At 45.0% G+C, this 26,511-nt stretch overlaps 1 protein-coding gene across 3 annotated transcripts in view; it reads right to left on the bottom strand.

Annotated features, from left to right (window-relative positions):
- LOC8036820 (protein slit) overlaps window positions 1–26,043 on the bottom strand; it is a 129,106-nt gene extending 103,063 nt beyond the window's left edge. For 2 of the 3 annotated variants that reach the window (XM_042293232.1, XM_029982860.3), the window contains exon 1: window positions 25,324–26,030. In XM_042293232.1, the coding sequence (XP_042149166.1) occupies window positions 25,324–25,988 (665 nt within the window). In that variant the 5' untranslated portion in view covers window positions 25,989–26,030. Of the gene's footprint in view, window positions 1–25,323 lie in introns of all 3 variants that reach the window. The other variant, XM_040214194.1, reaches the window with a different exon arrangement.
- Window positions 26,044–26,511: the final 468 nt, after the last annotated feature.

The following is a 26,511-nucleotide window of genomic DNA, read 5'->3' as shown; positions in this document are numbered from 1 at the left end:
TGCTCGAGGCGAGAGTGCGCGTACTGCCTACCTGCTCTCACCGTCTATTTTGCGTTTGGTGCGCATGACTGTTATCGCGTGGTAGTTGGCAAGTCGCGGGCAGCTTTCGGGCTAGCCATGTCTCGTACATGCTCTGTCACTGGGTTCCATGGGAACCATGAAACGTCCTCGACGGAGTTGTCTGTATTTACGTTCCCTGAGGAGGCATAACTGCGAAAAGCATGGGCGCGGGGGATTCCTCGAGACAATCTGGTGCTATCGACGGATACCAAGCTGAGAACTTTCATATATTTTCACATGGTGCTTTTGTTTTTTAATGAATGAATTTATTTGATTTAATTTTACACTGAAATAACAGCGAAGGCGATAAGCACAAGCTAGCTCGCGCTCTTTGTTTTAAAAACGTATCTCTGTAGCGCAAACTCTCATTCGCAAGACCAGGATCAGGAGCCTGTAGCTTTCGCTTTACGTCTCTCGCTTGTTTCTCTCTTTGTGGTGTCATTGTCGAGGTCTCGAAGCAGAGGCACCTAGCAATCTAACAAAAGTTTACCAAGCGAAAATATTTTTAAGGTGAAAATAAGCTCGAATACACAGTACGTCTCCGACAATCACGTATGGAGACGAGCGATGGGAGGAGCTTGAAAGACAAGTAGACATGCCACGGCCAGCTGCAACATAGTCGGTACAGAAGAATCAGTGTCACAAGCGACAAATGAAGCCCTCCTAGTCCTACTCTACGTGGAAGGTATGCAGTTTATGCCGCTTTGAAAAAGCTGAAATATCAAAAATGCAGGGCAGCGCTGACCGAAGAAGACAAAACGGCGGGAGAACTACTCAGAAGAACTACTTTCTTGTCAAGGAACTGCATCGAAGGCGGCTTCTTTATCCAACTATGTGTGTCGTCAATGACGTGACACAGGATTACGTTGATGCTTGAGAATTCTCGAAGCAGGCAGTGTTTCTGAAGGTTCCAAACCAGCGCCAGTTCGTCGCCGAGCTCAAAATGAAACTACTTTCTAGCGAAGAGACTTCTGAATTCGACGCCTCAGAAGAAGTAAGCTCATACTGAAGCACTTGCTGTGGTAGAGCACGAACATTGTGATAAAAATTATTGTCGAAGACTGAGCGATTAGATTCATGAGGCTATTTCAATGTCAAAGAAAAGAAAACGCGAAACTCGAAAATCAAAATAGTTATTTTATATTCAGCGCAACAGATGTCATAACATTATTATTGTGAAACGGCATTAAAGTCTACATGGCGTGCACGTGCTGAGAGTGTTAGTGTCGCGAAAGCTACGCACCTGCATATAAGATGCTTATGTTGAAATTGTGTCAAGATGGATTAAGGAGAAAGTATGGATACACGCGAAGATACGATTTGAAGCTTCCGAAGGTGAGAAAATTTTTATTCGCAGCTTCTGTTCTTAGGGTGAATGAACGCACGTAGTTGACGGTACAAAGCTCCTATACCTGCATTTGTCAATTACGAAAAATTATGCTTTAAGTTCGCTAAGTTCGCCGGCACTCGGTTCAGTCGAAAATTGTACATTTTGATTTTGACTGTGTCTGTTCCTCTTTTTCGTGTTTTTTCTGCGTTTAATTTTTCGTCTTCGTGCCCCCCCCCCCCCCCCCCCCTTTCAGGTTAATTACCTTATAATAAACACTCCCCAGCTCGCCTGAATTTTCTTTTTTTTTTTATCTGTTTACATCTGCTAAAAATTACATTTGAATACATTAAATGTTCTGAACTCCAAAAGAGCATCAGTGCACTTACTTTTAATACTCTTCTTTTAATCAGCTCCACCAGAATTCAGTAACAATCAGTTAAATACTGTCAGCATTTAACTGATTGTTACCGTTATGGGGGTTGGCGGGTCCCTTTAGCTCTTACAATACTGTTTCAGGGCAATTATTTTGTTTGCTTATGTCTTCACACTCCTAGATATAAATAAAGTACCTAAGAGTTGGTTGTCTAAAACAAAAACTCATCTTTCTCGATACGTCGTTAACCTTGTTCTTGATATGAGAACAATAATTGCACGATCTAATATGCTGCTCGTGTAATAAAATATGCTTCCTAGTCGTATAATGTTTATACCACCCATTTTGCGGATTAAAACAAGTTTGTGCCAATACAAATGCTATACTGCGTCGGTCAATTTACGCGCGACACCTTCACTACAAGGCTTTTCCGCGGCGCTCGCCGGTCGACTCGCGTGTCGTCACCGGAGGATCTTTGCGGCCGTCAGCCCTAAGTGGTGTTGTTCGTGTGTGAGGAAAAACGGGGAGAGGAATATCGGTGCCCCTGCAGTAGAGTGAAGTTTTCCGTTTGTACATGAACATTTTTTTTGCCGGGAAGGGGCGCTAACAGCTACTGCTGTAAAATTGCAAACATTACAGGCACTTGCACTAAAAGTGTTCCTTGGTCTCCGGAGGGGAACATCTAGCTATGGTACGCTGACTGAAACAGGCACTGTGTTTGTCGATATCATAAAACTGCAGGAGTTTTGGCGAGTACACCCCTGCCACTACAATTAGCAGTGCCATAAATTACCACTCGTGGAGCAGGCACAAGGCTAGCAGTCGCGGTAAGGCGGCCGCGTGATATTTCCGACGAGGATAGATCCGGCACTCGTGGAGCCTTATACCTGGTCCACGAGTGGTAACATCAGCGCACTACTACGCCCTGTATATATACAGGGTGTTCTTTTTGAAGCTTTACAGATTTGTTTAAAAAAGCCTTGAAAGTTACACTTCTGCGGTTTGTGCAGGTGAGTTATACGGCCCGGTGAACATTATGTGGATGGCTAATCTTTGCGACAAGTCGGCTAATAGATAAAAACTTCGTTTATTAACTTTTTACTTAGTGAAAATAGACATATGCTTCCAATTAGAAACTTAGTGAGCGTCATCGAAAACGTCTAAATAAATTATTTTTAGAACGACTTGAAGCTCGTGGGAAAGTCGGGGGCACAAATTTACCACTCGTGAAGCAGGCGCAAAGCTTGCAGTGGCGGAACGCGGATGATTAGATTATTATCGCGCTCCGCCACTGCCAGCTTTGCGCCTGCTGTGCGAGTGGTAACTTTGGTGCGCCCCCGACTTTCCCACGATCTTCAAGTCGTTTTAAAAAGAGTTGATTTAGCGGTTTTCGATGACGCTCAGTAAGCTTCTAATTAGAACCATATGTCTATTTTCACCAAGTAAAAAGTTAATTAACGCATTTTAATTAGTTAATCGACCGATCGTTCCAATTAGCCCCCTATACTATGCCTCCGGGCCGTATAACTCACCTGCATAAAGCGCATAAGTGTAGCTTCCTCGCCATTCTTTAAACAAATTTGTGAAGCTAAAAAAACACACTCCATAAATACGTATATATATATATATGTCACGTGACCTATACTGTACACGGTTGTGTATAGTTTTCTATACAAATTAAGATTATCACTTCTTAAATGCTGCACTTCATGCATTCCAGGACTTCGGAAGAAAAGGTCGCTGCCAATCTTTTTTTTGCTGCGTGATTGGTTTAGCCATCGATTGATAGCAAACCCAGAGACACAACGATGCTCTTTTGGCATTGCTTGATTGGCCTCATCAAACATAGCGTCGGCTGAAGATAGGACTTGAAGTGGAATATAGTATAGCTCACCTATTTCTTTGTTGTTATCCTCATTTTTTTTCGGGGGGGGGGGGGGGGTTCTGATTTGTCATTTGGATAAGCCACCCTATTCTCCTCGCCCTGTAACAAAGAGACTCAGGTAATAATCTTGGGCAATGACGGGAGAGGTCTTTATTTATTTATTTAAACCGTTAGACTTTTTGGGCTGGCAGTATAATAAACCCTCGTGCTACGTTCAAGTTCCGGCTGTAACACGAGGTTCGCGCATTAGCGCCGAGATGTTACGGTTGCGCCCTTTAATGGTTTTCGTTCGTGACGTCACGACAAAAATTTGCCTCGCCGTGACGTCGTGAGACGCAATCTTGTCTACTTTTTATCAGTTGGGAGCAGAAAGTTCGATGATGTTTGTGTAAAACTAAAGATGGAAGCTCGGAGTCATTGCGCTCTTAAGCCAACATCGTCACATTTGCCACTCTGACATAGCGCTGATTTCCGTCGATGAAAGAAAAATGAATCCAAATAAGAACGTCAAAGTGAGCGCTTGGCCAATCGCGCCATAGCGACGGTTTTGTCCGCGCACGTCGCTGGTAGTCTGTTATAACAAAATATCGGCAGTAGAAGTTGCGCCTTCGACGCGAGGTTTTTACCTCATACGGCACTTTGGGGTCTCACGAGCACCGCGAGTCAAAGGACGACAGAAAACAACGATGCTTGTTAGGAGCGAATCTAGCTCGAACAGATTGTATATTGCGAAAGACTACGGTGCGCTGGGGTCAGTACAGACCCGGAAGCGCCGCTTTCCCTCAAATTCATCTCTACGTACGTAGCGCACAAAAAAAGGGGAAATAGTGGACACGTATCTTTTAATCCAATCAAAAAAAAGAGAAACATTGTAGACCTTTTCCGGTTTCCTCCGTCCCCAACCACGTAGTTAAAACATCCTCTATGGGTGACGAAAAAAAAAAAAGCGAGCCATTGCAACCTGGTTAAATAAACAAAATGTATATGGAAAAGGCAAAAAGAAAAGGGTCGACAGCCGCGATAAAATCGTGAATACCTTCCATTTGCGTGGCGAAGGCAAGATGACGTTTTCCCCCATACCGGAAGTTCCACAGTTGAAAATGGCGACGACTACGCAGAAATTGTTTATAGGCGTCTTAAAAAAGGCAAGGCCTAATGAGCATCTTAACCGCTGTTTTTGGATGAACATAGCTCGTCAACGAGGGGTTGTCCCCAAACCGTCGAAGCCGTCTCGTTTCGGACGAGCTCAGCTCGTCTGCTTTCCCCGCTTCACGCACTCAACCGTTTCTGAACCACCCACGCTCTCTTATGGCTTAGTTTGAGGCTCTACCAACAGATGACAGCACTGATTCATTTAAAATGTTGCTTCCATACTGTTTGTGGCTAGAAACATAGTTATAAAGGCAAGAAATGCAATTTTCAAGGCAACAATTAGGTAGTTGAGGGTCGGAAATTCCCCAAAACTAAATCGGTTAAGGGGTTCATATCACTCCAGAGCCAACAATATTACGGGCAAAAAGTGCGCCCAAGAATCCTGAATACTAACGCGAGAAGTCCGAAGATAATAAACCTGTGTTTCTTAAATTGTCGCTGTCTAGAACTCAACATGATATTCAGTACTATATTTTATAAGCAAAATAGACCGATGGAAAGAATTACTTCGTCGCAGCCCGAAAATAGTTTCATTGCCCCTTCGGGCCGCCTTCGCGCCGCCCCCCTATCAGCTGGCCTATCGACGCGCACTATCAGTAATCTAAGGTCAGCGACGCGAGGGCTCTGAGTGAGTCAAGTGCACCGCTAATCACTCACTTGGGCGACCTGATTGCGGGACGCTCGCCTATTGTCGGTGCCGAGTGGCGACGAAAAGCCTACGTTTTGGCGCTTCTTTGCAAGATTTCTCATGGCATTCCTAATGGCAGATAATCCATATTGTTTGTTGTCTGCGGTTAGAAGCATGTCGCCTTGTCTTCTTTTTGTTCTTGTCAAAACGCGCTGCTGTGGTGTGCGTTCTGCCTATAGTCGGATACAAGTTAAGAGTGCGCCAAAGCATAGCCTCCTCTATACTCGAAAAACCGGGCAGTTCGACGACGGAGCCGTAGAGTGCCCAGTCGCAGATTTGGAGCGCGAGGATCTGGTAGCACAGAGCATCAAAAAGCCATTTCTCGGTGAACCTGGACGTCAGCGCACAGCTTTTGCAGTGGCGAGGGCCCGAAACACACTTGTTCGCTCGGATGAAGTGTGCTTCGGCGACTCGCCGCAGCGGGGCGCCAGTCACGTGAATCTTTTCTAATCCGTTGTCTGCCGCTCCACCCTTTCCATTTCGGCACACGCTTCTCGTGGCGATCTGCCAGGCTTTGTCAGTATATAGGAGGCTCTGGCCAAAGTGACCAGCATCACGTGCCGGCCAAGGCGTCCATTCGCTCCTTGGACCAACGAGGAAAGGCAGTAGCAGTGCCTAGTTATGTGACTTGTGGGCTTGTGGAAGAAAAAGATGTTGCCACGACCCAGGGCGTGTGAGGGGGCAGCACTCGATTGCCGGGCTTGTTCGGATACATGCCTGTGTATTTCTGTGCCGAGCCTGCCTTGTCCTTTGGCGGGTGATCAGTATGCACCGACCCCCACAGACGTGAGTGCGACGGGTGCATCGGTAGCGGACTATTCGTGCATGACGGAGGAACAGTGGCTGGCGGTAATGATAGTGTGGGAAGAACTTCCACATTATTAACTTGTATCTAACTATAGACGCTTTTAACGTCTACACACATGAATCACTGCTTGCGTCCCAAGTGGCTTCCGGTCACTCCGTCTTTGCAAGCCTGTTGAGTTTGCTTATGTCACCAGTGCTAGAAAGCGGCAATGCTACACGGACAACCAATTTGAAGATTTAGCGAGGGTTTTCGGCTGTACGATTTAACGTCTCGCAGTAGACAATATGGTGTACGAGAATATTAAGAACTTAAACAAATCTCGCTCTTTTTTTTTTTTTTTTACGTTTACTTCAAGAGCTGGTTGTTAAAGATTTCAGCCGCGTTAGAAGCAGCGGTGCTAAGGTGGCCTTTGTTTATTTATTTTTTTTAGGAGCCGGAAGTTCGCTGGGACGTCAAAGTTTGCAGTACCATCAGGTGGCGTATGCAAAGAAAAGGGTCTATCACGCGAACCACGAGGACACGTATAACCACAAGCACTATCGGCAGCATACGTGGATGATCACCGAGTTTTTTCGAAACGTTATTCACCTGGAGACCCAAATTCACATTAGGGGAATCGTGCTCTTGTTTATCCACGGTTTCTATGCGACACGTGGTGATTCCCTCTGTCCACAATGCGGGTGGAGACAGAGTATCCACACTAGCGGCACAGTGTACGGGCAAGGGTGCAGAGCACGAGCACTTAGCAGACGATTCCAGTGTGCGAGCGCTGCATTGGTGCCTACCATGGCTTCGGCCTCGCGTGCGTGCGTTCGTTTTGCTCCAAGGAAGTGTAAAACAAAGCGTAGTTCTGCTTTTTACCGCATGAGACGTGCCAATCGATTCTCGAGGCGAATATGGCGTGTGCGAGCAGCCAGTTAAACGTCAGCATTCATCCATCGCGCAGGGCATTGAAAATAAAGAGTTCCAGGATTACTTCAGTAGACACGACGGAGCTCTAAGTATTATGTCGTCTTAAGCTTTATGCTTTTTCAACGGGTCAGTAAATCCGACCCTTTGTAAGTACCATAGAAGTTATGGCATATCTGTTGTGGGTTTGTCAATGCCCCCAGGTGTTGTAATCTGTCCCTTACTCGAAATGTTTTAAATTACTGCTGCTGACTTTGAGCAGAAATATTAAAAAGAAAAAAACAAAAACATAGCGCTATTTATTTCGAATTATTGTTTAATCAGCTTTCTGGTGGACAGCAAACTCTAAGCCGGATTGTGAACAAAATTACATTAAGTTAAAATGGTTTTCGCAATTAATTTGAAACAGTGAGCAAGAACGAAGTAGACTACTGGCGTGTTACAAAAGGCGCACAAACACTATCACCGATACTTAACGTTGAACGTGTAAAAGATACATAGCAAATTGCTGGACAATTGGGATGCTCGTGAAACGTGTGGCGTACACTACACTCTCGACGCACTTCATCGGTTAGTATAGCGACTGGCTTAACGCGTGGCATGTACAGTCGATAACAATTAATGAAATTGAAATACCGGCTCTAACCCGGGTTTAAAAAAAAAAAACTATGACAGAGTGTCAAGCTGTTATCTGCCGGACGCAGAGCGGATGCCCCCCGCAAGGCATTACCGCCAGATGACACCTCAACTTACGCTGATGCGTCGAGGCATTTTTAAAAGACAAGTTTAATAATGCAAATGTCTGGATTGCCCTCCCACCTGTCGCAAACGCATTTTTTACTGCGATGGCCTCCCCCCTCGCCCCCCCCCCCCCCCCCCCTCAAGACCAATCAGTGTCGAAACTCGCAGCCACTCTTTTATCCAGGCTTCAAGTTTGGGCTGTCAAGCACGTAGCCAAAAAAGGTTTCACGTTAAAAAAAAAAGTGTTAGTATACTCACTCCTCACTCCTTAACGAAAGACCTATAGTTTATTTCGCAGACCGGAGCTGTCAAGACAACTCGATTGCAATTTGGAATTCCTGAATGCCAAGGTGAGAGTAATTGAGATGTGCAAGATTATGACTCGATTGACGGTTCTGAAGACTGTACAAGCGGATACGGGGTTTAACTGCCTTGTGCCAAGACATTAAAAAAATGGTGTCGAACAAACGCAGTATTTTCACAGTCCTACTGAGCGAGTCAAGATATTTTCGTGAAGTGCCACACTGGCTGATTAACAAATATTAATTAGCTAACTTTTTAAAGAATATTTTGTGCGCAAACCCTTCATACCAACGTTGTAGAGCAAGTTGTGAAACATCCCATCCTGACGTTTCCGTCAAGGTAGCGTTTGAAAGTAATTCTTTTTGCTTCAAAAAAGGAGCGCGCAAGATATTAAAAATATCCCATTTCATTAAGAGCACTAATGTCGCAGTTCGATACGAGGTAGTCACGTAACACGGTTTGTAATTATCGCGCGGGATTTTTTTTTTTTTTTTTTTGTTAGAGTTTGGAAAAAGTTTAGACTCGTAAAGACTACTTTGGTGAAACGGCACGATAGAATATTTTTCAAGGCGCTTTGCAACTTTCTTAGTGAAGGGCTTCCGCGGAAAATAATATTATAGAAACTTGCTAAATAATTAATTAGGTCAATTAGCTAGTTTGCGACATCTCAAAAATATCTTGACTTGATCAATAGAACTTTGAACAATACTGCGTTGGATAGACACTGGTAGCGTGCATTAGCCTAGTATAAGTACGGCATTTACTCGAGTTATAGCCGCACTGTTTACTAAAAAGAAAAAAAATACCTGAGGGTTTACTTTTGCGCGGAGCACGCAGATTGCCAATCACCGCGATCGACAGCATGGTTCCAGCTGTTTACACGACAGATATAAAGTCTTCGTTCGAAGATACCATTTGTGAAGATTGCATTTGTACGGGTAATCGTGTTCTCGATCTGGTTATTCGCTATGTTATTTATGCGCAACGCGATGATTAGCTGTATTTGTGTTCTGTGGGAAAGTAGGTGCAAGGGCCTTGTTCACAAATAGTGCGGCTATTACTCGAGTAAATACGGTATTGGCACAGGTTAGCTGAAACACCTCGTATAGTAAAAAAAGTGAGCCGTCAATCATAAAATTTTTCCTACGAAAAAAAAATTAAAAAGACCTAAGTGTTCAGGAAGTGCAGAGAAGTTGAACTAACCAAACCATCAGTATCAAACGAATATACCCTAAAAAAAATTAAAGCCACTCTGAAAGAGCGCGAGAAGCAATAGGGCTAGGGGACAGCATCAAATTGAGTACGTCACAGAAAAACATTCGTGATGTGAAGCAATACGTGAATTGCGTAATGGGGATAGTTTACGAGGTCTCGATTTGTGAAAAGTGTACAACGACCTAACTGGACGGTCTTTCAATGGAAGAACTCGGCAGCATGATACTGCATATTTGTGATCAATGTCCGGAGGACACCTGCCTTTGCATTGTTAGGATTGCCGTCCTAACTTGGAAAACGTACATTTTGTCACGAAGGACTACCAAAGAAACGCTTAGCGCAGTAGAAAACTAAACGTTTAATAAAAAAAAAAGCTTCTGCCCAAACCCCCCAAAAATATACATAGAGGTAGCGTCAAAGGCGTCGAAGGTCGGAGGACTCGCACGATAGAGCACAAAAGCGAAAACAGATCCCAGACCGCCACGCGGAGCAAAATTTGTACCCGCTGAGATGATCCGCGTCATCATTCGCTGAGTTGATTTCCTAGATCGCAGAAATTGGCTCTCTGAGTGTTTTGCGGGTAAATAGACTCGTAGGCATTTCTAGAGTGTATAGTTATTAATTGATTACTTTCATTCTGCGCATATTAAATCGGATTATAATACGTCCTATCTAGTTAAACCACACTGAAGTGCTGAAGACGATCTATAGGTTGGAACAGGGATGGGCAAAATACATGCAAATATGTATCGAAATACAAATACAAAATACTTCGTCAAAAATGTATTTAATTACAAATCTAATTACATTTCCAAAAAGTATTTAGATACAAGATACAAATACAACCAAATGTATTTGGTATCCCTCCAAATACTTTTTCAAATTCATTCCTCAAAATTTACGTCAGCGACTTCAGGGCACAACGGGCTTCTGGGTATCTCATTTTAATTTTGCATCGCACACTCGGGAGTTAGTGTGCGAGGCTCTAGTAGCGTAATAGGAATATAATCACAAAAAAATGTAATCAGCTCGGACGTAATAGGTGAGAAAAGTACAGATCTCCAAGCAGCTTTTTTTCGTCGATTACATATTGGTATAGATAGACCAACAAAGAACCGAGACGACCAAGACGGGCAGCACTAGCTAGAGAAGTTTTTATTGTTGCAACTCGCATCAGTTACGAAAATCTGGACGACCCGCGCATTTAAAATGTTCCAGGCAAAAATATGGATAGAAATCAGGCTGGAAAGCATCACAAGTTGTCACAGGCACTTATTTAGCCAGCCTGCCTGTGAACGTCGATTTCGTCACTATTCTTGGCCTGGACTAGCACCGTAATCACAAAGTCCCTAAACGCTTGTGCTTGATTGAGAGACACTGCATTCGGTGCAGAACGTAGTTTTCTTCCTGCTCTGGACAGTGCTTTTAAATTTAAGCCGGGGAAGAAAAAAAAAAAAAAAGCCCCATGGCCGATTAAAGGATGGAACTATATCTTACAACCACATGCATAAAAACAACATGTATTTTCACCCACAAAATTGTATTTAATCACAATTGTATTTGAAATACCCACGTATTAGTATTTAAATACACACGTCAAATACATTACCCAATTTGTAATTAAATACAAATGCAAAATACACGAAGTATTTGAAATACGTATTTCAAATACTTGTATTTGAAATACTGCCCATCCATGGGTTGAAATTTGTGTCCCGCATGAAAGTACTTTTCCCGTTTATTAGGTATTGATACTAGAGATCTTGAACACTTGTAATGATATTTACGAATTAAAAAATACGAGGAGGGGGCTGATTATCTGGCAGAAATATGTTTGTCTTTGAATTAGCAGTCTTGTTAATGATTATATACAGCCAATATGCTTCTTGCACAAATTAATGCAAGCAAGCATAACACCGAAGTGTACAGCCAAATTTCATTCACACGCTTTTGTTGCAAAATATAAGGGACTCAAACCGAAAATTTTAACGTTTCGGTTACGATTACGGTTACCGCTTCCTGTTGATAGCGGTTTCGTTTCAGTTTTTTACGGTTTTACTTTTTACGGTTTGGTTACCGGTTCCGCGTTCCTAAAAACCGGTTTATTTCGTTTTTTTTCAATCATTTGTTTAATTTAATTGCTAGACAGCCGTTTTATACTGACCGGTTTAAAGTAGTCCCAGATATCCAACAACGTGAAATTCGAAGAACTTAAAAAACACACTTAAAAAGATTAAAACAGCGCAAAAAAACCTAGCTTCGATAAGCAAACTGAACATCCCAATGTTGCTGGGTTCCCCTCACACGTGTTGACAACTGTTGCTGAGTCACTGCTTAAAGAAACAAAAACTTGGCCTGTGACGAGCGGTATCCCTTCCAGCAGTGGAAAAGGACGGGAAAGCAGAAAGTTCGCCGTCATTCCGTACATGCACGACGTGGCCCATACCCACAAACGTATAGCAGGCAGATGTGATGTGGACGTGTTGTTCACCGCTCCTGACAAGCTTTCAAGATTGTGTAGAGCCGTTAATCTCTCCGATAGGGAGGCGAGGGCCTGCACTACGAAGCATCGCAATCGTTATGTCACCTGCGCTGAGAAAGTTGTGTATTCCCTCCCTCTGTCTTGCGGCAGGCGTTATGGTGGCCAGACAGGTCGCTGTCTCAATGAAAGGCTAAGGGAACCTGCTTACAACGTCTCCTCGACGGTTTCTGGTCACTTGGCATACATTGCCGTGACTGCAGATGCTAGCCTCCGTTTCAACAGTGTGAGGTTGTTAAACGTCACTGGGACCAGCTGACACGCGAAATTCTGGAGGCTTTAGATATAGAAAGATTGGGTGTCATGTGTGTCAGCAGTCCTTTTGTTGCCTTATCAAGAAAGGAGATTAATATTCTGGCCTCTTAATTAGCTTGGTTTTAGCGCGTGCCCTCTGTATGTCTTTTTAGAGGCGATACTTCGCTTTTTGTGCTTTTTGTTTTGTGTTTTTGAGACTGATTTCTTCCCTTTCTTGTTCTCAACTGTGCTTGTTTATCTATATTGCACCGTTGCGTCCAATAAAATCTAGTTGCGAGTCAGCGTTCTGTCTGTGTCCTCCTTCATCCACTTTGTCGTTGTTTTTTGGGTTTTGTTTGCGCTGTTTTGATATTTTTAGCATGTCGTACCAACTCGCCCAAGCTTCAACTTTAGCAACTTAGAAACGTCTTAATACTTCTAATTGGTCAAACGTTGCACACGTTTCTAGCTCCAACGCTTGTTCACTAAATTTACTTACATTATATAGTTGGATACCCGAACATACATGTTACTTCCGCTAGTCGGGGATTATCGCATTCTATACAATAAAAATAAGAAAAAAAAAAAAAAAAAAAACATCCCTACTATGTTGTTCGGCAGCGTTTGTAAACAACCCTAAGAAAGTTCCCACTGGGTTCTGGAAGAACCATTGGCACCTACTCGTCGCTATAGTTTATTTCAACCTAATACATGCAGACGAGTCTTTGACCAAGCTGAAGAAAGGAGCAGAACTATAGCCATCCTCTAGTAAAATACTGCTAAGTAAAATAAGGCAATAAAATTGAGAGCTGGGCTAGTTGGTGAAAGCCAAACATAATGTAAATGCAATATATTGCCAGTGCCGTCTCTCTTATTTTTCTTAATAAAGATATGTCAATAAAATGGGCGCTGTCGGTCATGAGCCCCACCGACCTGCCGTTGCGCGCTTGACACGTGCAGTGGCGAGCCGTCGGGCCATCGAGTCCTCGCGCCCTCGGAGCGAGACGTCCTTTCCTTCTCGTGCTGAAGGCGGCGGAAGAATCGAGGAAACGTCCGATGGGTTTCCCGAGGTTTTTCAATAAATGTGAATAAATAAATAAATGAAAATAAATGGCGATGACAGTAGCCCAAGGCAAAGCTCGTCCATGGCCGCGGCGCAGCGCGAGAGCCAAAGCTCTGTCCTCCGTCTGTAGAAGAGTCCCTTTCTCGGCAATACACGCGCACCTTTCCGGAGGTATATTGGTCTCGGCAGAGGGGCGATGATTGCCTGCGCACAGTCCCCAGCATCTACGCCGTAACCGACTCCGGAGGCATCTGCTCATGCGCTGTTGGGTAGCGGGGAAAAGGGGGAGCGATTGGCCGTGCGGCAAAGAAGAAGGGAAAGCCAGTTGAGGTGAAGGAAGAATTTTGTCTCAAACTTTGTCAAACAGGGGAGTAAGAAGGAAAAAAAAAAACGAGCCATAGAGAGAAAAGTTTGAGAAAAGTAAAATGCCGAGTAGCCCGCGCCCCCTGGAGCGCCTTGAGGGGAAGCGAGCGCTCCAGTGAGCGAAGGAGACGAGAAATGGCTCTGAGCCGTTCTGGCGTGTGCGAAATGGTGTCATCGGCTGTGTGGAACCTGAACCCGAGAAAACCCATGCATCGCGTGGGCTCTGCTCGTGTCGCTTAGGTTTAAGCGAAATCCCGACCGCAGCAAGTCCTCCACGAGGAGGCCAGACGCCAACTTGTCTGGATCGAAATGGGCGCTCAAGAAGTTTTGTATGTGAGACCAAGCCCAGAGTCCACGCGCGCGCGTTTCCCTGGCAATATTTGTTGCCAAGAGCTGCATGTAAAACGGCGCCGGGCGTATCACGAAGGGCGTACAGCATAAACGGCAGTAACGGCGGCCTATTCTAAATGTGGTCAGGTTACGGGAGGAGGGATGAAGGAGGAATATGGTAAAAGGCCTCGGCAAGGTCGAGCTTCACCATATACACTTGGGGCCGGAGACGGTTTATTTTGATGGCCTGGGGTAGCGGAGTAAGACGGAACTGAGGTGCCTGGACTCCTGGAGGTAAGGAGCAGATCTGTGCCTATCTTAAATACTCTACTCAAGATACTGTATTTAAAATACTTTTTGAAGTATCTTGGTATCTTGCAAATACTTTGGATCGAGACTATTTGAAACTCTATTTAAGTTACAATTCCGAGTATCTTGTACTCCTTATCTTAACTATATTCTTGACATTTCACCATTTTCAAAGTTTTTCGGTATGAAGTGGCGTGGGCGTGGCACGAGCAAAGGTGAACATTCTTTCGAGCAACCGAATCATGTTGCTAGCTCCGATTAGCTACGGTGACTTTGATTGAGCTCGTGAAAACATCGTTTTTTGACGATTGTAACTCATATTTCAGCCCAAACTTCGCTTAATGAAGGTTTTTACCTTGCCTTCCCAAGGCGCCTTTTGTTTTCATGAAGTTTCCCCCCCAAAAAAATCCTCAAACAAAATGTGTGGTTTTACGGAAGTAAAGATGCCACCCTGCGGCGCAACGCAGACCGGAAAACGACCTACGACAACAATGCTGACTCGAGTGTCAAGAAAATAACTAATAGAAGAAAATGAGAAGTGGACACACACGAACAAAAAAAAAACACATTTTAGTTTTGTTGTTTGTATATTTGACGCCGCTAGGGCTAAACGTCGAGGTTTTCTTTTGACGAAAATAATCCCTGGAGAAGTTTCTTTTCTTTTTGTCGTCAGTCCGTTACATATTAATCTCGCGAACACTGTCTGTAAGCGAACATTGATAAGCAGAGAACGGTACAGTAAACGAACTACGAGCTGGATGACCTCTCAAAATGCAAACAGAGTGCCTCCCAACGTTGAGTGCCTTTCTGAACGCAACTATACTTGAAGAAGGTGCGACCACTGCCGTGGCTATTATGTGGCTTCTCTTTGTTATCTATCCATACACTCATATCCGTATCCCAAGTTCGTTTATAGTGAACTCCCCATAGAGGGAATATGAATTGTAGTTAAACGATGCGTCTAAGGTGGCGTGGGCGTGGTATTTGGAGATGTCACTATTGGCAAGGCGCTCTGACCCGTTTGTCCCCCCCCCCCCCCCACAACTCGGTGTTTACCCATTACAAGACCTGTGCACATGCCCACAGGCCATCTGGGCATGTACATGTCATCTTTTTTAATAGAGCACGGGGCACAGTGTAATGTCAATATACCAACAATTAGTGAAGTAACGTTAAGTGCCGGATCTCTCCCGAAAGCAGTCGTCAGAGGATGCGAGCTTGACCCACTTGGGCTTTTGTGCTGAGCTGGACATCGTGCAGGCTGCATTGGTCATGCAGGCCGGAGTAGTAACAAAAGAACCCCTCCTTCCCCTCACCGGAAAACACGAACTCCAGCCGAACGCTGACGTCGCGTTCAGTTAAGTCACCCGAGAGCTCAGTCATTGTATTTGTTGTCCCCATCTATGTACCTCTAGAGTGAACTGCTCGGGGTGCCACGGCCTGATCTCCTCCCCAATAGCTAAAGCGGCCTCTTTCTTGCCCCAGAAATGTTTTGTAACATCTGTCAGTGATATTACCACGCGCGTTGCCCAGCGAGTGCGTGGCCGAATGGTTACCGCGTTTGGCTCTTGCGCAGTGTCTCCGGGTTCGATGGCAGGTACCGAACTCCTCTTTTATTTATTCTTTCAACTTGACATTCTCGTAAGTTCGAGAACCTTGTCGTCTGTTCGAGTTACGAATGTTCTACGCGCCGAACTTTCAACGCCGGATGTTCCCGAAACCCGCGCGGGTACAAAAGGTGCTCCGAGTGGCGATCCGGAGTCAGTCTCGCCCCAGCGCTCGATCCTGCTGTTTCGCCGACATTGACGCTTGCGACGCTAGCCTTTCTCTATTTTGTTTTGGGCACAAGTTCGCCCCATTAAACGTTTAGTTTCTTCAGTTATTCGCCGCCTCATCATTTGTCAGTCGTAATATTAACCTGCTCCTTATAGTTTGAGTGCATAAAATAGCCCTGCGATACTTTTTTCCGTTTTGTGTTGTTGCGTGATAATAAACCATTCTGGTAACCCAGGTTTGCGCAGCTGTATAACTGCCGTTGTCACTGACGTCGATACAAACCACGCATTGCGGAAGTATCTTCGAAAGTAATTGAATTATATCTCTAAGTATTTGTACTCTACTCAAGATACTTTGCAGTGAAAGTAACGAGTGATATTTTAAATACTTTATGAAGCAGCTACTTAGTAACTTAACTTATATACTTTTATCGAGTATTTTGTTCAACACTGGTAAGGAGTATATAGGTGCTGCGCAGTCTAAAACAAAGCGAGACTCGGTGGCTGACTTGGATACGAGGAAGATGAGGTTAAGGTACGGACCACGTGAGGAACGTTCGATGATGCCACCAACATGTTGGTTACGGCGGTATCGATCGTGGGGACCTGGTCAGGGAGAGGGGTGCGAGCTGTGAAGCAAGAAGACTTCGTGCTTCACGTGCGGCCCGCGAAGATTACATGCCTCACAAAACTCTGCCCAGTCGACGTGTGGGGCCTGCTGGGTTGGGTGAACTGGCGGCGGAGGTCCCGTCGCTTTCGACTTGTAGGCCGTGCTACCCAGATCCGACTCAGAGTCTTCAACATCACTTTGTTTGTCTGTGGTGTGTTCCTTTGTGCTGGTGTGGTTTTCCTCCCCGCCATCGTAAGTGTCGAAAGAGTCGTCATTGGCGTGGGGCTTGATGATACTATCGGTTCCGCTGAGCCACTCCAGGATTCGCACAGCGGCGGTGGCCGTCGAGTCCGGAACGAATGGGTCGTTTTCTTCAGTCCAGGATCAAGCACGGGCAAGGTCGAGTGAGACGCTAGCCTCGAAAAATGCATGGGCGAGAACGTCCAGGAGCGTCGCGGAGACGACCGTGCCGTCGATGACGGCACTGGTGGGTTTTGAAGACCCAGGGTAGCAGCCGGCCTCATTTAACGTGAGAGGGCCTCTTGGACTTGGTGCCTGGGCGGTAACTGCGTTCGCGGGAGCACGAGACGTGCGGCTTCCGCGTCCAAGCTGGTTGCGTAGCTGGTCGGGGGACTCTCTGAAAACCTCGGACTGGAGCCTGGACGTCTGAGGTAGGATAGCCGCCCTCCAGTTCCCTCTCGCGACGACGTGGAAGTGTTCCAGTCTTTCGAAAATGAGATGCTGCTGTTCGGGGAGCATGGCATGCCCCAGTGGAGCCGATAGTGGTGGAGATGCCGGCTCTCGCGGACATATCTCGTGGACAAACTTCTGGTGTCCTGGCCGAGGTCGCGCAGAATGACGTAGACCTGACGGACCCTCGCTCCGGGAATGAGTGTTGGAGGGAGGGAAGGGGGGGGGGGGGGGGAGGCTCCACCGGAGGTAGTCGGATCGCGTTGGTGGCTCAGGTAGAAATGATTCCCGTAAAAGCCATACCTCCGGTGGAAACAGGGGGAGGGCTCCGGCGATGCTGGATGCGATCTCTTGGCGCGTCTATGGATGCTCGGCCTCACCGCGCTGACGTTCGAATAGCTCGCGTTCAGAGTTCTGCGACAGGGACTGCTGAGACTGCTGGCCGTGTGGGGCGAAACCGGTCTTGGCATCAAAGATTGGAAGCAGGGCAGCTTCCAAGGTTGAGGTGAAGTTAGCAGAAATGGCATCCCCTCTCTGTTGGACGAGGGCAGCTCCGTCATCGGCGGCCAAGTGCGTTGGCACATTCGAAGACGAGCCATCCTTCTCCATGACTTTTTTCTTGTCATGCTGAGATGCGTGGCAATGCAGGTGGTTGCCACTCGGTTCGAAAACCGGTCTTGGCACAAGAAGGAAAAGAAAAAACTCGGAAGCCCTCTCACCCCGCCACTCACGACACGTTTCAGACTAAATGTATACCAGGTTTGTTTGTTTTTTTCCGCCAGCCCTGCACGATGGTCAATTTACCTCGTTTCTTCATACTGGCTACTGCATGTAGGGTGACCACCTTCCTGCCAGTGGAATGCGGAACACCCTGACCGGGGAGGGGGGGGGGAGAGAGAGAGAGAGAGAGTAAGAGGAGGACGGTATTTTCACGACTCAAGAAATAAGTATTAAGGGAAATTCACCAACGCGCGCACCCCGAAATCTTGTGCTGTCCGAAAGCGTATTATACACCTGACAATTGTACGCGGCAATTAAACTAAGATAAGTTTCACTCACAGTGATATACTTTTGTTTATTTGTAATGGTAAATATTTTATTAAAAGTATCTAAGTTGAAAACATAATGATCGACTCCACCAGACCCCAATGCATCAAAAGGAAATAAAGAACAGTAAATATTTTTCGACTTATTGTTTCCTGTTGATACTTACTCTTATATTAGCATGTTCCCACACAAAAATAAAACCTTAGGTTGTTTTTTTGACCGTTGTGAGTTCCAGGTTTTTTGCCCTCTGTGGCGGGAGACTGACGCACATGCGCCACAACGGCGCATGTGCGTCAGTCTCCCACAAGGACGACGGTTGCTTCCCGCAGTGCTTGGCAAGAAAATGACATACTATCGAGATTCACACATTTATCAGCGACCTCCGCGGTTCCCCGCTGCCCGTTGTTCGGAAGCGCCATAATTCGCGCAGTGAATGTTACGACAATGTGAAATGCGGGACATTTTGAAGATTTTGGAATTTCTTGCGGGACGCGGGACTCGAGCCCTCAATGCGGGGGTGGTCACCCTAACTGCATGTCAGGATGTTTTTGATAAAACCGAGTTGGATGGACATCTGAGAATTCTTCTTATTAGTTAAGGGGGCTCTGCAATCATATTTAGGCGTCTACCTTTTTTGCGGTTTCCACGTCTCTTGGGGTTCGGGCAAGCCAGCGGGCACGGAGAGAGTAACTAAATATAAGTGCGTCATATTTTAACCAGACGACGCGGAAACCTCCTCCACCTACGGGGGCGACCTGCGGTGCAGAATGAGCGCAAAATGTGAAGTTTTTGGTCCGGAGCTTACTACTGGTCAGGGCCGGTAAAAGCTTCTTTGTAGTCGAAATACAAATAATAAGTGCCGCGAACCGTTTCAATTATTTATGAAAGTACTTTTTGTTCAGTATTTTAGATCGGAAAAGAAACAAATGCGAATTATAAAGTACGAAAACAAGAAATGTCCTGTCGACATACCCGCCACCAAGTGGTGGAAAAGGCGGCGCATACTAGAAAGGTGTAGTGGAATCGGGCATCGACGAGCGGTGAGCGTTGAAAGGTCCCGGATTTACGCGGCGGCGCTGCGGTTGTACGCGGCCTCGAGGATCCGTCAGGTTCCGAGCGTTCCGAAGGCCTTCGGCGAGAAGGTTTGGATTGCGGTTTGGCCGTTTGGCGGTTTGGCAGCGCGAAGTGGCTCCTGTTCTGAACCGATCTTTACCCCATATTTGCTATCGTTTGTGGCCAATAAAGTGTCATGCCTAATTAGTGTTCAGTCGCGCTGTAACTGAACGCCAATTACTAAAAACACTAACACTGGCCGCGCGCTTCATCCAGTCTATACAGCACATGCTTTAGTGGCGCCCTCTCGAGCCGTCGACACGTAGTGCGGCAGCCGTGCGCGCTCGCTGAGCTCACTCAAGTTCACGGCCACTCAAGCCACGACCAAGGGCGTCATGAAGGAGGTTATTTTTATAGCTGAGCTGTTAAGGGCTAGTTTCTCCAGGATCATGTCCGGCACCAAACAAATGTCGACACCCTTGGTTCACAACACTCTGGTTGCCGCCGTCGCTTATAGATGGCGTTAGCTGTCCAGAGTGTTGTGTTTGCTGGTTGTCTGCTTGCCACCGTCGCTTATAAATCGCGGCAACCTTTCCAGCCCCGGCAACCAGACAACTGGTTGCTGCCGTCGCTCATAGAAGGCGGCAACATTTCTTCGGAAGAAGAAGAGCGGGAACGGAACGAGCGGCGATGTGCGCAGCAGCGCGAATGGTTCTGCAACCGCCGCGAGGCCGCTATCGCCTCGAGTTCCACTGCGTCGAGCACTTCAGATTCCTTCACGAAAGAAAAGCAGATCGCTCGCCTGGAAGAACACCGCCGAGAACAGAAGCTACAGCTCCGCTACTCTCCCTTCTTCACCAGAGTGGAAAGGCTAAAGTTTGTTTGCTTGTTTTTGTAATTTTAATTTGCCTACAACTTCTAAAATAAAGCGAAATTCAAGAAAGGTTTCATTAAGTTACTTCGTTCAGTGCGCTCAGGTTCCGTGCAAATTAAAAACCAGTCAAAAAGTCGTTGTAGGGCCCCTTTAGTACACTGAAGGCGACACGTACTGAATACATGTAGCGATGTAGGAGTGTGGCAGATTTAGAAATGGAGACTTTTTTTATTATAAGCTTGACCACTCATTCCAACTAACTATCCTTAATCCTAAGGTTAGGTTGAACGGAAATGTATTACCAGATGCACCCCTCGCTGACAGTAACTCCTTCAAATGGCCACAACATTTCAATATCCCTCCTCCAGGTCATACTGGAGAAAAACTAATATTTTTATTTTTCGATTAATATCGGTTAAAACCGGTTACCGGTAAATAAATTACGGTTACGATTTTTTATACATTTCAAATAACGGTTTCGTTCCGGTTCCGGTTACTGAAACCATTTCATTCCTAAACGGTTTTCGGTTACGATTTGAGTCCTTGCAAAATACTGAAAGAAGATCCTTTATATTTCGGCAAAAGGTTTCATTTCATTTATTTCACCTTAAGTTAGGGCATACCATTAATCAAACTGTCATAAACAGTATACAATTCATTTAGACGGCATCTTGAATGTTGAGCTCAAATGAAAGATAATAGGACGCCGCATATACTTAAACGTGGGTTAAGAGATACTTTACCAACCGTACTTAATAAGTTTATGTGAAAGTCTCATGCTACGTGAGGTTCATTAAAATTAGTTTGACACTTTCCTAATCGTTTGTGCTGGGGCTAATTCTAATTGCAGACGACGTGAGTTCTAATATGACAGCGCGCTTGTTAGGAGACCACTGTCTTTTTTTTTATTTTAAAGTGTGTTACCCTAAACGCCAGTAGTATATTTTAAGCATGGCGCTAATCATCCTAAATAATAAGCCAAGTGGCCAAGGATAAACATTAACTTAAATTTGACCGTTGCTGATTTCGTCTTACGTCCACAAGCCGTTTCTATTTGTATTGGGATTCTCCAAAAGACAGACATTTTTCTAAAGAATCTAGATACAACAAAAAACGGTTCATGGACGAAAGGTCAAAACTTGATGTTTGTTTTAATAGCAGCTGATAGATTTATTACGTCAAGATTGTAAATGGCTGATAGTGTCGATCCCATGCTTACCAACTTAAGTATAACTCCACTACAACGACGAAAACATATATTGTAACAGCTTCATTTTTTAACGTAAATCAGCTCAACATAAATTATCTACGCCATTTAAAACTACGCTCGATTCAAGGACCTGGGGCTGACACAGTGAAAGGTAAATGCTACCGAGAGCCTGAATATTTGTTCTGCGATTTCTTACTGCGTAAGACAACCTGCTTCCAGATTTATTTAAATATAACTTCATTTGAGGTTTTAAATATAATCTGAAATGCCCTGCCCAGCAGAACGTCACTCAACTGAATTTCTAGCGTTCTCTACTTTATTATCTCCTCTTTGAGCTTTCATGTGCCGAGAAATGTCAGTGATGCTTTTTTACAGAAGTGTATATGTTGCAAACAACACACCCCTATAGAAGCCAGTGAATCAGCATTTTAAGTAAATGAATAATTCACCACTCTGTTTGCACTCAAAACTAATTGTGTCGATTAAATAATTGCCTTCATTTTTATCATCCACAAAATAAAACGCATTTCTAATTTATATCAATTGACGACCCCAGATTTTCGCTAGGGTCGTCACTTGGTATTCAATTATGAAATAACCACCAAAATTAGGTGTACAAAAGGAAAACATCATTTACTTGCTTTTACACCATGGTATGTAGAAAAATTGGCTGCAAATATTTCAAAGCTAAACCAAATTTGCTCCCCAGTATAAACGTACAAGCGAGAAGAGCGCATTTAAAAGCAGATTCATCTTTCTTCATTTCACACACAAGTTCCTAATTTTCTGCTTTAGCATGCCCGGCTCGGCTTATCAGGAGAAATCCAAGCCTATATTACAGGAATAGTAATATCTGGTGACTTGGTTAGAATTATATGAAAATTTCTTAGGCTACGCTTAATTTATGCATTTTTTGTTGCAGCATGTTCTGCTTATCTTTCCACGGAAGTTTAAGGATGTCTCTTCTTGGTTTTGTCAATTGCATACTTACTACATATTTAGGTAGTTCTAAATCAATGGTATGCCGGACGTTCTAAGACAGTAGAAGTGTTTGTTATTCCACTCAGCATAAAAGCATCTAATTACATTGGACCATCCATCACACAATCACTCTAGCATGTTCCCGGAAGTTGCATCATTGCCTGTAATCAAGGTTGCAAAAGTTACTTCAAAAATATACTAAGGATATAGTTACAGTTAGTCATACAACAAGGTACCTAGGTACATATCTAGGTACTCGCTTAAAAATGTACCTAGGTACGGGTACAGTTTCTTGGAAGATACTTTATTTATTTTCCCCAAATTTGTCAAAATATGTTGGAAGTAATGGTTTTTGTTTTTGTTTTTGCTAAGGATACACAGAAAAACGAGTTCAATAAATGTGTTTTATTAGTGTTAATGTGATAAATAAGAAAAACCGCAATCACATGGACCGGTGCTGACGTCGACGGGCCCAGAAGATATTGGCCACATGAAGAAACGCACGAGTCGAGTGCATGCGCACCTAACCTTCGTGACGAGGATCGAAAGGCTTTAAGCTTCCCGTTTCTTTTTTTTTTTTTTTGTTTGTTTGTTTTCTTTCGTAAGTCGGAAGAAAACTAAGTTTTTTTTTTTCTTTCGGAACTTTACAGTATTGATAACTGCAAAATTTGAGTCCGATTTAGTGAGCGGAAACTGAAGTATATACGCGACGGTTACATTTCATTACGGCTGTAACTATAATTTATTTTCAATTATATTTTATAACGTATTTAAGGCTGCAGACAGCCCCCACCAGGACAAGATACAGGCAACCGAAACTGCGCACATCTTTCAAGTTGTTTCCTCCCATGTATAGCTGTAAGAGGAGCTTCAAACACGAAATAAAGTCGATTTCGGTTCCAGATGAAGGAAGCAGGTCGCTATTTTCCCTAAACGGAGTTCCGAAGCGATTCCATAAATCGGTGTCGCTAAAACGGCATCGCTAATCCACCTCTTGCTCAAATGAACACCGCCATTCGCTAAAGTGTCGTTCGAAGAAATATCATGGGCGGGGCCTCGTTCACTCAAACGTCGCTCGATCTAGTCAGTGCCTCCCAGGTCGTAACGAACTCAACGTTCACCACGGCACAAGGTAGTGTGTTAATACTTTAAGATTTATAGTTTCTACCATTTTGACGAAGCACATAGAAAAGTACCTGTAAAAAGTAACTCCACTTAGTTACAAGTTACTGGAAAACGTACCTAACATACAGATACAGATACCGAGAAATGAACGTACCTAGGTTTTCTATACCTCAGGTACAACAAAACTACCTAGATCCCGATTTTCAGTTCCTTGTACCTGGGTACTTAGGACCCTGCCTGTAACGTAAAATTCAAAACGTCATTTCTTAAATATAATAATCCAACGAGCTAAACTCATCCTTTACGCAACACTAAATACAATTATCTATATCCGGGGCCTCTGAACCCCGGCCCGCTGGCCAGACTTGGACCGCGGCTGGCCACGGTCCTTCCTGTGAAGCTCGGCGCGCATCCCGCTTCTAGCAGACCTGCTGCTACCGGCGCAGAAAGATGAAAGCCTAAAAAAACGCGGCTCCGCGACGCGCTCCAAATGCGCAAAAGAAGATACCGGGAAGAACGAGAAAGACTGCATCGTAACATGATCATGCAACCCTGACAGAACGTTGTCACGACAGGCATCACCACTTAGTCCCCGGCTTCATGTTTGTGTAACTATGTTAAAAGTCTTTTGCGTTTTTATGTACACCGCGTCAAGGTTAGTTTTTTTCATTCTCATTAGGTTTTTGCGCTGCGCGAATGTGCCGAAGTTTCCAAGCGCTTTGTTTTATGCCTGGCGAGTTTTCGCGATCGCAATTGTTCCGTAACGTCCTAATTAGCTAACTATTACATTTCAAAATGAAATATATGTATTCATCCAACTGAGGTTGAGCCGCCTCGGAGCCACAGAGTGGCGGGTTCGAATCCCGTCCGAGGTGCCCACATTCTGACGGAGGCTTATTCCGGAGAAGGCGCCGTGTAACCGAGATTTCGGTTGCACATCAAAAGATCCCCAGGCGGTCGAAATTAATCCTCGGTCCTCCGCTGGGGCGTGCCAGATGCATGTCGTTGGTTTGGCACGTAAAACTCCCAAATTTGACGTTGGTCCAACTTAGGTTTTTAATAATTTCTCCAACATTATTTTATGTTTTAATTCTCACTTTGTCTTTCCATTTTTGTCTTTCCTTTTTTTATATTTACTATTTTGATTCCAAGCAATCGAGAATGCGATAAATGCCTAACTTTTTTGGCACCTTAGCCAAAAAGGTTGAAAGCCCCTGATCCAAATTAAGCAAATATTTCATTTTATAGCACGACGTTTTGTACACACCATGTGGCAAGAATGTCTAGAAAACTCCGTGACATGCGAGCTATTTAGTATAATATTCAGTCCTAGGCCCTGTCAAAAAATATTGATGCGCGCTTGATGGGGGCGCCGTTCAAGGTGTTTCTCTCACGCCACCAAGCGCATTGTTCTTGAGGACAGGCTCATCTTGATGTACAAACAATAAATTGGCGTCGGACCAAGATAATGTTTCTATCTCTCAGCGCCGGGGTAGTATTTAGAGTAGAATACAATACAACAAAATGTAAGGTCAAGTTTAGATTCTATATCCATGAAAAGGCTATCAGATTTACGGAGACGCCTCTTACGATCCCCTTAGACTTTAAATGACGCTTTCAGTTTGAGAGGGGATGTTTAGAGGCATCCGTGCTTACCTGAGGTCAAGCTCTTCAAGTTTGTACGCAATGGGGGGGAAGTAGTTCCTGTGAATTATTCCGAGGTGGCAGGACCTGAGCTCAATGGTATCCACGTTCGCGAGTCCCGAGAGAGCCTCGTCTTCCACGTGTCCGAGTTTGGAATTGGAAATCGAGAAGGTGCGCAAGTCGCTGAGTCCGTCAAACCAGCCCTTCCGCAGGACGTCGACACTGCTGTCGCCGATGCTCATCTTGGATAGTCGCCTCATGGCCCCCAGATTGGTGTTGCCGAAGTCCAGAGTGGTATGGCTCACCTCGAGTACTTCGAGCTTCTCTTCCAAGTTGAGGAAGGTCGAATGCGCCTTGTTCGTCACCTCGCTCACCCTGTACACCGAGTTTAAGATCTTGATGGAGACCAGGTTGAGTCCGCTGAACAGGTCCACGGTGATGGAGAAGTTGATCTTGCGCATCGCCAGGGTGTGGATGGGGTATTTGGCCAGAATGTCGAACGGAAGAGTCAGAGCCCGAGGGCTCCTGACTCCCGAACACATGACCCGCAGGCCCAGCACCGTGCTGATACACTTGCACGGGTAGATGGAGTGGACGGATGGGCATATGCCCGCCGCGATGCCGGTACTGGCCGCGGACGCCAGGAGCAACACCATGAGAGGCGCCGTCAGACCCATGTTGACTGCACAGAGACCCGCCGAACAATGGCCGCGAGGAAATAGCGCTCGTTATCGGTATCTCTGTCCCACGATTACGGCCAGACGAGCCATTGTTTTTGCCCACGTCATACCGGGACCGTTCGGCCTACGTGCTCGGCTTCGCTACTCTATCAAAGGAAATCAGGTTTCCTCCGTACATCCTAATGACAGGTTTGCTTAATCTAATCGTTGATAAATTTTGCGCTTGAGTCCCATAAAAGACATGACAAACATAAGGCGTGCTTGTTTGCCCAAAAGGGAGGTGCCTGTTTCCTCAAAGAAATCTCCACTTCAGTTAAAGCCCCAATATAAGGGTTGCCAAAAATGCTTATTTTTTTTATTTTAACGGAATTTCCTTGATAGCAATAGACCTCGCAATACTAGGTGCGTGCGAGATTGGTTTATACTTATTTTTGCTACAGATAGCGGGCAGTTGAAGGTCGGTAGTTATGTTAGACTTCTTCACATACTCAGCATGAATTCAAATTTCCCACCAAAAGGA

Source organism: Ixodes scapularis, unplaced genomic scaffold (assembly GCF_016920785.2).
Source record: "Ixodes scapularis isolate PalLabHiFi unplaced genomic scaffold, ASM1692078v2 PGA_scaffold4__175_contigs__length_147842914, whole genome shotgun sequence".
NCBI classification, from domain to species: domain Eukaryota; kingdom Metazoa; phylum Arthropoda; class Arachnida; order Ixodida; family Ixodidae; genus Ixodes; species Ixodes scapularis.
The sequence above is the reverse complement of the archived record's forward strand: the minus strand, read 5'-3'. Positions and strand labels throughout refer to the sequence as shown.